The sequence below is a fragment of the Cygnus olor genome, chromosome 8, assembly GCF_009769625.2.
Source record: "Cygnus olor isolate bCygOlo1 chromosome 8, bCygOlo1.pri.v2, whole genome shotgun sequence".
Taxonomy (NCBI): Eukaryota; Metazoa; Chordata; class Aves; order Anseriformes; family Anatidae; genus Cygnus; species Cygnus olor.
This window is the reverse complement of record NC_049176.1, coordinates 8,420,959-8,437,337: the sequence shown is the minus strand read 5'-3', so window position 1 is coordinate 8,437,337 and position 16,379 is coordinate 8,420,959. Positions and strand designations below refer to the sequence as shown.

General features: G+C 38.9%; 1 protein-coding gene across 1 annotated transcript in view; it reads left to right on the top strand.

Moving 5' to 3' along the window:
- Positions 1-267: 267 nt before the first annotated feature.
- The window catches only part of CDC73 (cell division cycle 73), a 97,194-nt gene continuing 81,082 nt past the window's right edge, over positions 268-16,379 (top strand). The window contains exons 1-7 of the mRNA XM_040565153.1: positions 268-505; positions 4,476-4,581; positions 4,993-5,062; positions 6,006-6,068; positions 6,157-6,209; positions 7,900-7,988; positions 10,230-10,446. Coding sequence (XP_040421087.1) covers positions 375-505; positions 4,476-4,581; positions 4,993-5,062; positions 6,006-6,068; positions 6,157-6,209; positions 7,900-7,988; positions 10,230-10,446 — 729 coding nt within the window. The 5' untranslated portion in view covers positions 268-374. The remainder of the gene's footprint in view (positions 506-4,475; positions 4,582-4,992; positions 5,063-6,005; positions 6,069-6,156; positions 6,210-7,899; positions 7,989-10,229; positions 10,447-16,379) is intronic.

The window sequence follows — 16,379 nt, the reverse complement described above, 5'->3', positions numbered from 1 at the left end:
AATATTTCCGGGATCATTTTATTTTACTGGGGTGTCAACCGCCTGCTCTTGTCAGAACTGAATTCTAATTCAGAATTAAACGTCAGCATTAAATCCTGACAGGAATTAAATTCTGACAAGTTTGTTTAGCGACTGATAACACAGGGATAACACGCGGATTTCCTCCTTTCCCTCCCACCCCGCTCTGACCGGCTCGCGGGAGGCCCCAGGAGGCGCCCCCTCAGCCCGCTGCGGCCGCCCAGGGGCGGGGCGGGGCGGGGCGGGGCGGCGGCGCTCAGGCGTTCTCCGCGGGCAGCCCGGGGCCTGGCGGTTGGCGGCGGGGTGCTCTCGCGGCTGGCGGCGGCGGCGGCGGGGCCGGTGGCGGCGGGCAGAAGATGGCGGACGTGCTGAGCGTGCTGCGGCAGTACAACACGCAGAAGAAGGAGATCGTGGTGAAGGGCGACGAGGTGATCTTCGGCGAGTTCTCCTGGCCGAAGAATGTCAAGACCAACTATGTCATCTGGGGGTGAGCCTCCGGGGCCGCGGGGGGCTGGGGTTGCCGAGGGGTTTCGGGGGGTGGCTGCCGGGCTGAGCCCCGCCTGACCCCTGGGGAGGCTCCCCGGGGCCCCACGGCTCGGTGCGGGCCGTCCCCGGGCTGTGCGGCCCCCTCCCGGGGGCTGCAGGCGGCCACGGGGGTGAGGCAGCCCCGCGGAGCCTGTCCCGGTTTCTGGGGAGAAATCCCCCGAAATCGGTGCGTGCCGGGGCTCCGGGCGGCTCGGCACCCCCCGCAGCTTGGGCACCGGGTGGGGAGGCAGCAGTGAGCCGCGGGGAACAGGGGGCTTCCTCGGCGCTGCCGTAACAGGCAGGTAGAAATCGCCTTTCTCTTCCTAAAGTAGCTACAGTCGGTAAAGTACTTCTTTATATTTTATTAGAAAAGTTCTAGAACGTCAGTTTCTGTACTTGTTGAACTTGGTGGCTTGCTGTGCGTTGTTGGTAGTATGAGGGGCTGCTTTGCTCACCTTTCTTCGGAAAGTGGCAGTTGCAGGCTTGTGATGTCCACGCTGGAAGGGCTTCAGTGAATCCTTGCAACCCAAGGGAAACTAATGCTGTTTGTTAAATGTCAGGTAGTGAGCGCTGCAGGTAGTGATCAAAGAGAGTGCCGTGTGCTTGGGAGCTTGCGAGAAGACCAGGAGAGCCCACAGATTTCTCCAACAAAATCCTTGTAGCTCACTCTATCTGGGGATTGTTTTTTGATTTTTCATAATTATGATAAGGATATTAGCATTGATGCAATGTCCTCTAGTTTGAGGAAGAAAGGAAGGAAATCTGTTTATGTTAACTCATAGACAGATTTTTTAAAACTGCTGTAACTTTACATTCAGTTTAAAGCTAGAAATGTGGTATTTCATTGTCTATTTCAAGCTTTCAGAAACTTGCTTGGGATTTAGTTGCACTTCCTGGCTGAGAGGGGGATACTGGTAGGTAGACCAGAGAGGAAGGAAATATTTGCATAAGGAGATAAGTTTTAAAGCTTCTGATAAGTCTTGGTTCTGTTTTGCTGAGTAGCTACATAGACAGACAGTTATGGTGTTTTCCTTGCTACAAGTCGCTTTTCCCAGGCGGTAATAAGTAATGGTTAACTGGACAGACACGTTTCACCCCCATTCTGTGGGGAACAGAGAAACTGATATGCTAGCCTGACTCTTCTACTGCTTAGGAAAACTTGATTTAGGTGTGGAAATTATTAACAAAATACAAGAAGGTGGCAGCTGGAGAGAAAAACTTTATTGCGTACATTAACACGGCTTTATCTTTATGGTCAGAGAGGGATTGTGGGGGAGCAGAGGATGCGCCGAGCAGAAGCAGTAACCACATAACAGCTGTGCAGTTCTTCATCTCTTATGATAATGTTACAGATTTTTTATGTTTTAGTAAACTAGTAAATCTTGGTTCAGACCCAAAAAGGTGGCTTCTGAACTTTTGGTAGAATGCGGCTGCTATTGATTCACTGCATCTCTTGTGAACCACTGTAGAACATTCTGTCTTAAATGTTTAAATTGAAGAACCAGTTCTGCAAGCCGTACTCAATACCTTTGAGATCACAGTTAGGGAGCTGTTAGTTTTTGTAATTGCTGGGACTTATGAGGAACATCATCAACAACTTGTAAGATTCAAAATCTCTTACTTGGGGCACTTGAGGGGGTCCAAACTATGCATGCAGTGAGCTGTTGTTAATAGCTTAATCTTTCACAAAGCCAATATGATTTCTGTTTTAGATGTCCACAGCCTGGTTGCTGTAATTGCATCTCTGTCCGCTGCCGGTCTGGAGAGAGTAATCCAAGTCAGAATAGCAGTGGTGGCATTCTGTCCCTTCTAGAATTAGTCCCAGTAGACATTTAACACTGTGGCTCCTTGAGCAGCAAAGCTGGCAGAAGTCAGCAGTGCTGCCTTCTCTCCACGCTGGCACGAGTGGCTGCCAAACAGTGAATTGGTCTGAGGAAAAGAGCCAGGGTAAGGGTAACCTGGAAACAAAACACAGAAAGTTGTTCTGATGCAGGTTGGTTCCCAGATACAGTCCACAGAGCATAACTCTATGAATACTTCTGAAGGCAGGATGGACTAAGATGAGATGTTTTGTTCGTTTTGACATAATGGTTGGTCCATGGCCCCAGAAGAGTGATTATAGAATCAGTTTCAAAATCCAAGGAAGGAATCAATGTACCAGCACCTCATTTGCCTTGTTTACCCGTCAGAGGGACTTGTTTGGACAGTTGAGAAGTTTTTAAACAGAGAGCAGCTGGTCGTGGGTATTGTGCTTTGTGTGATGCTCCACGTGTCCAGTCTTGTATTTTTGATGATTACTGCTTGCTTCTGTGAACGAGACCCAGGAACTTAGAACCTCTATCGAAATCCATGCTTTCAAACACAAAAAAGGAAGTGGAGCAGTTAGAAAACGAATAAACTTGTGGTGCCCTTGGAGTGTGAATGGATGAACTGGAAATAAATTTCTGGTGCTAAAGCCAACCAGGTGAAGCTTTCTCTTTTGCATTATGTAAACGTTTTCTTCAGCTTTTAAGCTGGAGTTTAACAAGTATTAAAAGTTGCATCACTTTTTTTTTGAAGTGCTGGACTTTTCAAGGCCTGGATCATAAGATTGTTTTTCTGAAATAACTGATGTAATTAGTAATACGGGAAAAGAAGATTAATTTCTTTTGCTACTGACATTGTTTGTTAATTGAGTGAAGTAAGCTGCATTCAGACTAGCTTGCTTTTACCTCTTTATTTTGAGCAGGTCCTCTGGCAAATCTGAAAGGATCACGAACTGATGTTGAAATGCCAGTTTAGGCTTAGATTTTCTCCTTGCTGTACAATTGCTCTCCCATCTGACGCTCTCCCTTTAACATGCAGTATCTTGTATTGTCCTTGTAATAAAGCATCCTCTTGCAATGATAATGAGCATGGGGATTTCTTGCATGTGTGGCTTAGGTGAAGTACCAGCTGTGCACTGCTGAGCTTTGTCAATGCCTGGGGCTTTGTAATGCTGTATTTGCAAATTAATAGATAACCGTTCAGTGTTTGTTTTCTAAATTACACCGTTCATTGCTAAATAGTGTAAAGAAACTTGAGTAGATGAGCAGCTGGACTTTTTAATATAATCATTGGATGTGACGCACTTCAAAGAAATAATGACTTACTCTGAAAAGAGAGAATCTACAGTGTTGATTGTAAAATGCAGTGACAACTGTGGCACGTGACACGGGCTTCGCTTCAGAGTCAAGTCGATGTGGAGGAAGCTTTTGTTTCTAGGAGTACCCTGAACAAGTTCAGATGCTACCTGATCAAAGATAGCAGTGAAACAATAAAATGGCCAAACAATTCCTTGCTGAGGAGTCCAATTTTGTTACAGTTGTTCAGCCAACTTTGTTTCTTAGCAGTTGAAAGATACAAAGTCTCTTCCCTTTCCTCGTCCTTGCAACAAAACATAACCCTCCCTTCGACCGTGTAAATATGCAGCCTAAGTTATTGGAAGGAAGAGTGATAGAAAGATCCTTTATTCTACCAATTCCCACAGTATTTTGAATAATTTTTCTCCCTATGAAATAAGGTGTTTGTTTTCTCAGGCATCACTAAGAAGGTAATGTTTTAAGCCTTCCTGCTAGTAATGAGTTCAGAACAGGTTATTGGGTGCTTTTGATCAACACATTTTTTTGTTTTGCTTAGAAACGAAATTCCAAGAAAGCAGCAGTGGCATTATATCCACACTATAGAGACAACAGACTTACAGTTCTGGTACATTTAATAGGTATTGTGTAGCTCTTCCAGGTTAAAGAAAGTTATGCTTGAGGAGTGGTTTTTATTTCTTCTGCCTTCCCCCAGTGAGGTTGGCACTTACGTGGTGAGTGTCTTGAGGCTGGTGGTGAGCCATGAGTAAAACCACGCGTTTGGAGGGAAAATGCTTTGTTAAATGTTAAAAACTGTGTTTCATGATTTTACAGGACCGGGAAGGAGGGTCAGCCCAGGGAATACTACACTTTGGATTCTATCTTGTTCCTGCTCAATAATGTGCACCTTTCACATCCTGTTTATGTCCGTCGTGCTGCAGTAAGTAGACCATATAGAACTTCATTTTGTCTGGTTTGAGCTGAGTAATGTTTGCATAGTTATTGTCAGAGAGTGATGGTAGCATGTCTAGTGTCTGGGGAAAGGGAAAAAGGTATGCAATGAACTGTGTGTGTTTAAAAAATACTCTACTGCTTATTTGCAAGTCTGAAATGAAGGAGGAAAAAGTCTGTCCTCCCTTTGTTTTATAGCAGATGACATGTTTCATTTTGTGTAGTTAAACATCCTCCAGAAAGTAGTTGCATTTTTAAGCTTGATAGTTGTGCTTGCTTGTGATGCAGGACGTGTTTTCCTTTCTTTGTGCGGATGAGTGGTCAATGAAAGTGGAAAAATCTTCATCAAGAGTCCTTCTGAGGGAATAACAGTTTAATGTCAAGTCTGTTGTCTTTTCAGACTGAAAACATTCCTGTGGTAAGAAGACCTGATAGGAAAGACTTACTTGCATACCTAAATGGGGAAACATGTGAGTGATGTTTTCTGTTAAAGACACAGTACTCTCTTGCTTTGCATTTATGGGATAAATGAGGGGGCAATACATGAGGGTCAATCTGTAGCTTAACTGACTATGTTGAGGCTTCTTAAACTAATTTTTCTTTAAATTATTTTATTCTGAACTTAACTATTTTTAAGACACCTAGGAGCTGCATTCCTACACGCATGGTTAGAAGTGAGCTACTTGATTATTAACATCCTTGGTTAATAGTTATCTGTTAGAATGCTCTATGTTTGTTTCTTCCTTCTCTCCAGATTGTGGGAAACTTTGATTTTGATGCAATGAGTGTGTGGGATAACATCTGCAGTATAATAAAATGTATCAAATCACTCCTTTTTCAGTCTGGCAGATTTTCCCGGTATTCTATCGTGCTAAAATTTCTGTTACCAATAGTCAGAGAGGTTTCTCTCTGACCAGAGAAAGATAAATATGGCCTACTTTATCTTGCTCTGTCTTGCACGTGGTCTCTCTATGTTGGAATATGAGATGATTTCTGTAATATGAGCAGTAAACCTTTTTTAGAGGGACCCTCAGGTTGTCTTTTTTCCAAAAAGCAGATGAACAAGTAGACCTTGATTCCAGGTTATAAAGTAACTTTTTGTGACTGTTTTCTCCTGGGTAGTATATACAGATCATAGAATTGCTGACTAATGTTGGAAGGGACCACAGACTCATCTGGTTCAGTCCCCTTTTTGAAGAGTCAAATGGCCCCGAGCAATCTGACCTAACTTGATATTAAGTCAGGTTCTGAATATCTCTGGTGCCAGTGTTTGACAACCTTTGCTAAAGACATTATTTTCTTAATATCTAATTAGAATTTACATTGTTGCATGTTATCTGTTGTTCTTCATCCTTTTATAAAAGGTTTGATAAGTATTTCAGTATAATTACATGAAATGTTGTTTGATTACAGCAACCTCATCAAGTATAGACAGAAGTGCTCCACTTGAAATCGGCCTTCAACGATCCACTCAAGGTATAGTTTAACTAAAAAGTAGCCTCAAAGTTTGTTTTATGAAAGTATTCTGCAATGCTGCATTTTTAATGTCCTCTTTTTCTTGTAGTTAAAAGAGCAGCAGATGAAATACTAGCGGAAGCAAAGAAACCAAGAATAGAGGTAATAACAGTAACTGTCATCGATACAAATTTGGGGGATATGTATGTAAATTATAGTTTTTCTCATTTTGTAGCAGTTCAGCTGGACTACCTGTCCTCTGGGTGCACACGCTACTTCTGTTAGTGTGTACATGAACCAGAAGGAGATAGAACTTAGGAATTCTAGCCTCTGGTTTAAACTTGGAATTTGAGTTGCTGGCTGTACATCGGAGTGTGAAAGGGTAAAGCTTGACCACGGATCTATAAATACCTGTTGCATTATGATCTGTCTGCTAGGAGCTATGTGATTAGAATCAAAGTGCTATGTAACGAGTAATTACTGTTATTTGCCATTTGTGAGCTGACATAACTTAAAACAAATGAGTCGATATCAATAAGACTGGCATTTATCTGCTATTTTAGTATCTTTATAGTGGTATACAAAACTGTTGTCCCTGCGATTTAGTATTTTCTGAAGCTATGTGTTGGATAATTAAACAGTGTATTTTCACAAGTATCTCTGGAATGAAATTGACGTGTCTAGTTCTTACACGTATTACATAATTCTGCCTGGTTTTAAAAACTAGTTTATTTTTTTCCCCTATTACTTTTTAACTGTGTTCATCCATTTTTTCTTCTGAGTTGTTATAAATCTGTCTGTACATATTTTCGGAGCTCTGAGGTTTTAGATTTCTTCTTAGATTTATTGTAAATACATACATTCCATTATTCCGGAATTGGATTTGAACATTGCTTGTGCTTAGCTTTATAAGCATAAGATTAATGAGAACTTTGGGCATTCTTAATGGCTCACAGGCACAATTGCTCTGAGATGACATATTGGTGATCTGTAGAGTTACATTCTACGTTTCCCTATATGGTTGTGATACCATTATGTTTTCAAACTGTACATCTTCAACATCATGATTTGGAGAATCAAGTATTCTACATACGAACCTGATCAGTTTATGGCCGTCTTTCATTTGTTTCTTTGCTGCTCTGGCTGCTCAGTCTGTAAAGTCTGTTTTAAGCTATTCAGAAACTGTTTCAGTGTAGAGATTCCAGGTCTCTCCTGATACACGGGCACGACTGTTTTTGCTATGCTTCAGCTTTTTAGCAGTAGGACAGGCTTGATGATGATTTTGATATTGTGGGGAAATAAGACTGATAAGACATAAGTGATATCAGCTTTAAAGCTGAAAAAATGGCATCAAGTTACGTCTTTCTGTTGCTTTCTCACCTTACATGTCTGTCTTCATCCTCGCTTGAGTAACTGGAAGTCACTTTACTAGTCTTTACTCTCGACTTGTCTATATATTCATTAAGAATACCATTTATGAAAGTTCTGCATCAAAATGTCACACTTCTGGGCAGTTTTCTGTAAAAACATCATTGAGCTTGTCAAAAATGTATATATACTTATTGTTTGTCACCTTCAAATTCTCTTACTGCTTTTCTATTCTTTTGAAATCTTGTCTCAGCAAGGCACTTTAATGAAAAGGAAACTACTATTCCCTTATATTCTAATTGTATATTGTGGTTCTTAAATTTCCAGTAGCTGTACAATTAATACTAGCGCACAGTTCAAAAATGCTTGGAAATAAAGATAGACCTTGCTAATCTTAAAGTGAATTCTATATAGCTTTAATTCTAGCTGTATTTCTGTTATTAAAGAGAACACACAAAAATTTAAACACCACTGTTACTCCTAGGATGAAGAGTGTGTGCGTCTTGACAAGGAGCGGTTGGCAGCTCGGTTGGAAGGACATAAAGAAGGTATCGTGCAAACAGAGCAGATCAGGTAGGAATACTTCAATTTCTTATGGATAATGCTTAATTAAAAGACTAATAACAATTAGGCATGTGGTCTTACTTTTGTCCAATAGCTCTCATTGGAAGTTTTTTGCCTTAACCCTATCCCCCCTCCCCTTAGGTGCTATCGTCAATTATGCTTGAGGGGATAGAACCTCGTGCCTGGTCAGACTACTGTTCTTGAGTGGAAGTTCAGATGGTGTGGCATGAGATATCTTTTTTTTTTTTTATTCACACGTGTAAGAACAGTTGTCTCACTTTGCCCTTCAACCCCCACTACTTACGCTTTCTTTTGCCATGGTGTTTATCTAAGCAGTCAAAGACAATGAGCAGAATTGCAAAGGAAAGCTGATGATCTCTATTTCAAAGAAAGAAAATCCTGTACTGAGGAGTGTCTTGTGCAAAAAGGAGGAAAATAATGTAAGAATACATCTAAGGGTAGCAGGACCTCAGTTTGACTCCTTGCAGAGGTGAGCTTGTTTCCTCTGAGGAGGCAGTAGACTACCAGAGGATAATGCACTGTCATTGCCATAAGTGGTAATCAGTATTCAAGTGTTTAAAAACTTGCCTGTCACCTTTCCTTTTCTGTTGTATCTGTCCAGAATTTTGCAGAGTGACTGCTGTTTTTGTGTCTTACACCATATCTTCCCCAAGCCAGGCAGAAAGGAAATGAAATTATTCCAAGACCTTGTTGATGATAAGGATCTTGGGCTTAGTAGGTACTTAGTAGGATACCAAACTCTAGTAACTCATTTTCAAATACCTAAGTTCTGAAGCCATAATGTAAAGGTAGTTGCTTTATTTCTTGTGTGTGTCAGCTCTCAGAATGCAAAATGGGAATCATACTTCCTGCTAGGAAGGTGTATGAGTATGCAGTAACATCGTTTCATCTGCATTGGATTTTGCAAATAAATAGTTTCACTTGATAGACCAACTGCATTCTTGAGAAATTTATTTCCTGAGCATAAGCCATGTTGTGAATGTTCGTCTGTCCTTTACCAGGATTAAATTTATGAGTTAGCCTTTCAACAATTAATATAGCCACGTGAGATATAATTGCACCTAAGCACATAAAAATATCATCTTCCTATCTGTGTCTTGTTTAGGTGTACATAAAAGGAAACTGTTAGAACAACAAAAAAAAAAAAAACCAACGCCACAGATTTGATTGTCATACCTGACTAAAAGTCAGGAAGTTTAAGAAACAAAAAGTGTAACTATGCATATTGTTTTGTGTAAACTGATAATTTGGATGTTAGTTTGAGTGTGCTACAAATGAAAGTTTTGGAGTATGAGACAATATTGCAGTGAAGATTACCAAATGTTATTTGTAATTACTTAGTAAAAATCTGCAAATACAGAATACAATTGAATGCAAAAGATTGTCCCTTTAAAAGTGCAAGTGACATTCACAAGCAGTGAATTTTGTGTGTTTGTCACTCTTGTTGCTTCATTTAAGAGCAACAAATAAGTTCCTTTTTCAGTAGCTTAGGTGTAAAAGGAAATTGAAAACTTAAGCACTGTGAAGCACTGTGTTCTCAAAATATCATGTAGAATAGAATCGGTTATGTGCAGCTGGGATTGTGCAATTCAGTCCTTTTTATTCTTCAGTTTACCTGGAAAACAATAGTGCTCAGTGTTTGGCAAGTAAATCCTGCTGTGTTTACAATTAAAAGCAAACAGATAAAAATGTTGCACTCTTGGACTGAGCTGAGCTACTTCAAATACAGTTTAAGGTGGACAAAGTTACTACCATCTGTTGTTTGTTTGGCCTACCTGTTCTGAAATGTAACACTGATCTTCCAAGTTCCCAAGTCCGCATAACAGAGCCTCAACCAGAATTTAGTTTAATGCTTTGGAAGCCTGAGATTGACTGACTAGACACAAAATTGTAATTTGCTATAAATTACTAAGAGTTGAAAGTCAGATGATATTGTGAATGGAAGTGGTAGTCCTGATGCTTTACATTTTCAGTCTTTATTTCTGCTTGTTATAGTTGGGATTTTTTTGACTCTTTTGTGCTAATACCTGTATGGAGTCTTTTGTCAGAAAAATGCTGTTTTGGGCATTAGAATCAATGCCGAGCTCATATAATCTTTATGTATATGTAAGGTGACTTTTTATGGCATAGATGTAAACTTAAGCAGGAGGAAACTACTCATTCAGAAATTCTCTCAGAAGAATTGTTTGTGCTGTTATTCAGTCTCTTCTGCTATTTTTGCTCATTTAGGTCCTTGTCTGAAGCCATGTCAGTGGAAAAAATTGCTGCTATCAAAGCAAAAATCATGGCAAAGAAAAGATCCACTATCAAAACTGATCTGGATGATGACATAACTGCTCTTAAACAGAGAAGTTTTGTTGATGCTGAAGTGGATGTAACCAGAGATATTGTCAGCAGGGAGAGAGTATGGAGGACAAGAACTACAATCTTACAAAGCACAGGCAAGGTAATGCTGTAGATACCAAGCTATTTCTATGATCCAAAAGGCAAACTGCATTTTTTCTTTATTGTATCTCTAGCTTGTTAACTATGGACTACAAATGACTGAGAGGATTATGCTTAGTGTTCTAGGTAAAGGTATGCTGGAGAGCTCTTGGCACAGTGACAAAGAGTTCATTCTTTCCTCATTACCGTAAGCCTAAAATGCATCTCAAAATACTTGCTTCAGCCATTTAAAAGATACCAAGTAATCACTTAATTCCTCTTTAAACAAAGCTGGTTTGAGCCTTACAATTGGGAAGGCTGTAGGAAGTACCTGTAGGTGTAAAACAGACTAAAGTGGGGTGTAACTGATACAAGTAGTAACATAGGTACACTGAAAGAAAGTCCAAAGGCTGCTAAGCTGTGGAAAAGTAAGGAGAGAAAATGATAAAATGAACAAAACCAGAAAGTTGGCGTGACGAGGCTTTTCTGTGTCTTTTTGTTCCTTCATGCTCCTTTAATTGATGTCTTTATCTGTACTTGGTTACGTGTCATCCAGAGCATGGTTGCAAGCACAGCTGATACCCTAACTGTCCAAAGAGAGCAAGCTTTCTTTATAGCAGAGACAATTGAGGCTAAATTTCTCAAGGAAGCAGTAAGTCAATTTCTAACAGATTGTGAGAGTCTGTTTTCCTGAGGTTGTTGCCAGATTGTATCCTTTGCCTTCTCTACTTCTGTAAGTACTATCACAGGTGAATAATGTCTAGACATGAAGCAAAGGAGTTCCCAGTTTTAGTTTGTCTTATTTTTAACAGTATTTTAAATGATGGTCATTTTTACAACATAGTCTCATGACCTCAGTGGAATGAACACTTAGGAATTATGGGGTAATTAATAGGTATATGGCACATACCTGCGTGTTACATGCAGAGTGAATATTGCTGCTTTAAGTCTGAGATTTGTAGCAATCTCACCACTGAACAGTTATATTTAACTGTTAGAGATAAATTAAAAAAAACAACAACAACAACAAACCAAAACAATCCAAAACAAACAAAAAAAGCACTTTAATCATCCAAAATGTGTGTATTGAAGGAATCTGGGTAACTTTTCCTCCTGTAGTGAATCAGTCATGGCATTCATATCTTTACATGCCTTACAGGAGAGTCTTGCAAAGATGATAGGTAAAGAGTTGGATTTTTTTTAATCCTAGTATCCCTGTAATAACAATAAGATGAGGTAGTGATTTTAGGCAAAACCTAGCACAGGGAGAAGGACAAAAAGAGATCAAGTTTGTTTAGGGACTCTGGTAAGTAGTTCCTTTGACTAGTCTGAGGAATAATTAGCGAGTCCTTTTTTCTGCTTGCACAGAGTTTCGGGAGTGTTGATATGGACAGAAATCATCAAAAGCTTATATTTTTGTACAAGAAACTGTGAGAGTAAGTAGGTGGGGAAACATCACTTTGTTACACAGGGCTATGGTTATATCCCAGAACCTCACAAAGGATTTTGATTTTTGAAAGAGCCTTTGTAAAGATAGACTCAAGTTGTTAGGAAACTCAGGTATGTCCTTTCAGGCAAGTCATTCCTTATCTATTTGCCTGTTCATATAAAGAATTTTGATCCAGGAAGCACAGTACCCCCTGCAACTGCTCTTTTGGCTTTTCTGTATGATACTTGGCTTGCTAGCATGCCTGTTAACTCTTTTTATTGTAATTTTTTAGTATCTGCTTGATACAGGTTTGTCTGCAGTCTCTTGAATCCTCTTAGAATATGTTTAAAAATGAAGTTGCCTTCAATGGCAGTTTACCACGTAGAATCTGACTCTTTCGTATCTGAATAACTTTACAACTCCTGGGGTAATGGTACCAAATTATGAGCACTCTAAAATGTCAATTTTATTGTTTCTTTCTAAAAATTGATTCAGTCTGAGACAGATCCTCAAGCTGTCTGCGCCACAGAGGAAAATCTCCTGTATGTGAACTTTCCCAGCGTTCTCTGTAGTAAACATTGATGTAGAGATGGCTTAAGATGTAAAAAGAAAACACTGGGAAGATCAGGCTACGAAACAAAATATACCGTCCTTAACATGTTTTGGGCAGGTTTCTTCCATTTTTGATATCTCTGGAAAAAGTATGGATTCCTTCAGCAAGATGGTCCTCAATATTCTATGTACAGCTCTGAAAGTTTTCATGATGCTTGTATTTGCATCCCTTTGCGATGCTGCTTTTAATTATCTTTTAGTAGTAACTTCATTGTTATGTCACTCCCTTTGCTGAAATTAGCAGTGGATTTTTTTTTATGGCAAAAGGTGTAAGGTTTTCTTTCACTTCACGAGGATGTTGAATTAGAGTACATTGATACCCCTGCTATAGTGTTCTTCAGAAGCTACATTTCAAAGTAGGTTCTACGGGCTAAATAAACAGCTGTCTTTGCTTTTGTGACTTCTTTGGCCAGGTGCTCCAAGAAGTAATTGCTTATGATAGCTAAAGAATTAATCTCAGCATGGCTTCCCTTCTTGACCCTCATCCTACCTACGAAATAACTGCGATCTCAAAATTACTTTCTTTGGGATTATTGGAGTTCTGTTACTGTCCAGTGCATATTGGCAGGAGAGCCCTAGTGCTTTCGTGGTTTCGTTCAAATTGCCATTCACTGGTTGTCATTCGTGCTTTGGCACCAAGCTTCCTATAACGCACAACCTGTATCCATATGATCCCTTCCATTACCCTTATATTGTACTTTGCTATTGCATTGATCCCTGGCTGTCTTTATGCTGAATTTGTGAGGTTGCTATTGTTTTTAAAATCAGACATTTCACTTCACTTTTTCGTTTTTAAGACTTCCAGAATTTGCATTTGTCTGCTTGTTTATCTTTTAAATTTTGCTTAGAACTTCTTGTTGAATTATTTTTTATGTAGTTTTCTATCTGATTATTATGCACTCCGACCCTCTTCTGGAAATCTAGTGTTTGATTTAATCCCAGGTGGATGTGTCATCCTGTGCTGGCTCTTGCACATCTGTTGGCCTTCCCCAAGTCTGCAGTGTAGTCTTCTAGAGTTTATGCATAATGTGACATTTTCATGTAATTGCTTTTCAGAGCCAAAGTGTATCTGTTTAGTTTAAGGTTTTTCTTCCCATTATAGTAGTTTAATTTTAGAACTATTTGGGTGGATATATTGTTCAGAGGCAATTTAATTTCAGGTTTGAATGAATGTATGCAACGTGGCTGTCTTGGTGAGCTGACAGACAGTCTAACCAACTGAAAATGCAACTTCTGAGTTCCCTTATCATTTTTTCAACAGCCACAATTGTTGGGGGCTTTGAGAATCCTTTGAGAATCTCATCTCTTTTGTCTGTCTTCACTCCTCACACAGTCCAGTTCTAACTGTTGACCTTCACAAACAAGCACAAAAATCAGGGTAAAGGAATTGCTGTCTTAAGGCCAGAGATGTGCTGGGGGAAAGAAGCAGTACAGGCAAAGGGAGAGGAGTTCTAGAAATGAAGTCAACATTAGTTCATCTGTGGATTAATATTTGGACCAGGTGTCAATGCTGTAAGTGTCTTGCTGTTTCTTTTGCTGGCCTTTTTAGTATAAAGCACACATAATAACTTAGGATGTTTACTTACACCACATTAGAAGGGTATGAATTGAGTTTTTGATAACGTAGTCATACTATTGACTATGAAACCTGTTTCTGGAGGGCAGGTCGAGCTTGTCAGATTTTATCTACATTAAATCAGTTTGAGCTGAAACTGCAAATCTTAAGGGGAAAATACTAGCAAAATACTGCTTTTGTAACTTATTTATTGAGAGACCCGTTGTTTATTGAATTGGGCATCTTCTCTGGCAGCTAGGATTTGAACCCATACATAGAATATTTAACATCATAAGTATTTGGAATTATAAGTCTTGAATTACTGCTTTATATCTGTTTTGTAAAATAAACCATTGACCATCTAGAAAAAACTTTGTGTTCAAACAGAAATTGATTCCTTCCTGTCATGTTCTTCCTCTCTTTCCTTCCTGAATAATTCTTTGATTTCTGTAATCTCTAGTAGCAGGCTTCAGCAATCTTTTTTTTTTCTGAAGCAAAAACCTCCTCATTCCATCCATTTCTACTGTAAATGTGTTCATAGCACTTGAATTCTTCCTGTAGGAATGCGAAAGTAGTCTAAGTAGGATTTTCAGCAATCACAAATATATTGGAAGGGAGTATATATCTCAGTGATTGATGTACTTGAATTTTTTTTAGGTTCCCAGCACGTTGAGAAATACTCTATAAATAACCAGCATGGTAATTGAGTAGGCTGGGTTGAACCTGTGCTCCTTGTGTGTAGAGAAACCTTAAAACTGGAATCTTGGAAATTCACTAGTAATGGCCTTGTGAACTTGTAATTCTCTGAAGTGAACTGGTGTTCTTACAGGAGGAGTGTGCTCTGAGCATTTCTGTTTTTTTTTTCAAATCTTTCATCCATTTATTTTTAGGGATATGTTACAGATTACTGCTAAAACTTTAAATTTCGGGTAGCAGTCTTGAGTCGTATTTTCTTGCAAGTACGAACATATCAGAATTACCTTTCCTTGAGCAAACTAACCGTATGCACAGAAGGAACAACATAATCAGTCCAATTGAACATATGGAAGGCAACCTGGTATAGGATCTGGATTATATGAAACTCTGTCCCTCTAGCTTAGTTTCATAATCATTGGTTGATAAAATTGTGGAGTTTTTCAATATAAGATTTTCTTTACATGCATATTAATTTCTACATCTGTGTTGCAATGTCGAAGCAAAGGCCTCACTTCTTACATCCTATTAATTCCCTTATGCAGTCTGGCCAATTTGATTTTCTCACAATCTGGGTAGATAGTCCTCTCTCTGATTAATATTTACTGTATGAAAAAAAATAAAAGCAAATGTTAAGAAGTCAAAATTCAGAACATATTAAAAATATTTGCTTTCCTAACAAAGTAGGAAGTAAGACCAAATAAAACGTTTGTATTCTGTCTTAATCCTAGCATTTTTATATACTTTCTTTTTTAAATTAAAGTCTTTCAATAATAGGGTTGACCCCTTTGACAGTAAGTAGCATATTTGAAGTAAATGCTGTTGAGATTTTTTTTTAGTTACCGTTTTTGTAAGTTTTTGGTACCTTTTGAACATTTATAGCAATGAAGTTCCCTGTAAGGAGATTGCAAACTATGCTTACCACAATTTCAGTAAAAGCTTTTACTGAAAGTTCTTTTAATTGGCAAATGCTTAAATTAAAATAACTTTATTGCAAGACTAATATGGTATTTTTAGTTATTTTTGACAGCTAAAAGGTCTGAGTAAAATTTTGAAAATCTTAACGTTCTTTGTAAAAGCAATTTTATATTTGAGCTCTAGGTGGCAGAATTGTTCTGTGTTCCTGAAATTCATGATAGTGGTGAACTTAATTGTGAAGTTGAAAAGATGAAGGTGTCCCAGGTTAATAGCAATTAGTGCTTTCAAATGGAATGAGGGTGTGGTTCTAGAAGGCCTGTGCACAAGTGACATGGTATAGATTTAAATTCCCAAACTCTAATGTATATTAGCTTACTCACTAAAACTGGGAAGACGGTTGTATTGCTGTTAGACACTTGTCAATGTGTTTTGAGTACGGCTCTTGAAGGAAGGATGGACCAGATCGTGAAAGTTGTTTTCATACTGAGCAATATTGAATCTTGTTTTGGGACGAGGTACCTCAAATTTGTCAGAAAACCTCTGGAGTAACAGAGCTATGTTACGTGAAGGAAATTTAGGTTAGCTGTAAAGTAACACCACACTTGGGCACTTCTATGACTTAAAAATAAAATAATAAAAACAAACAAACAAACCCACCTGCATTTCTATATGGTGCGTACATATAAGAAATAACTTCAGATTATGTGCAAGGTATTTTTTAAAGCAGGTTTTATGCTGTGTTCTATTT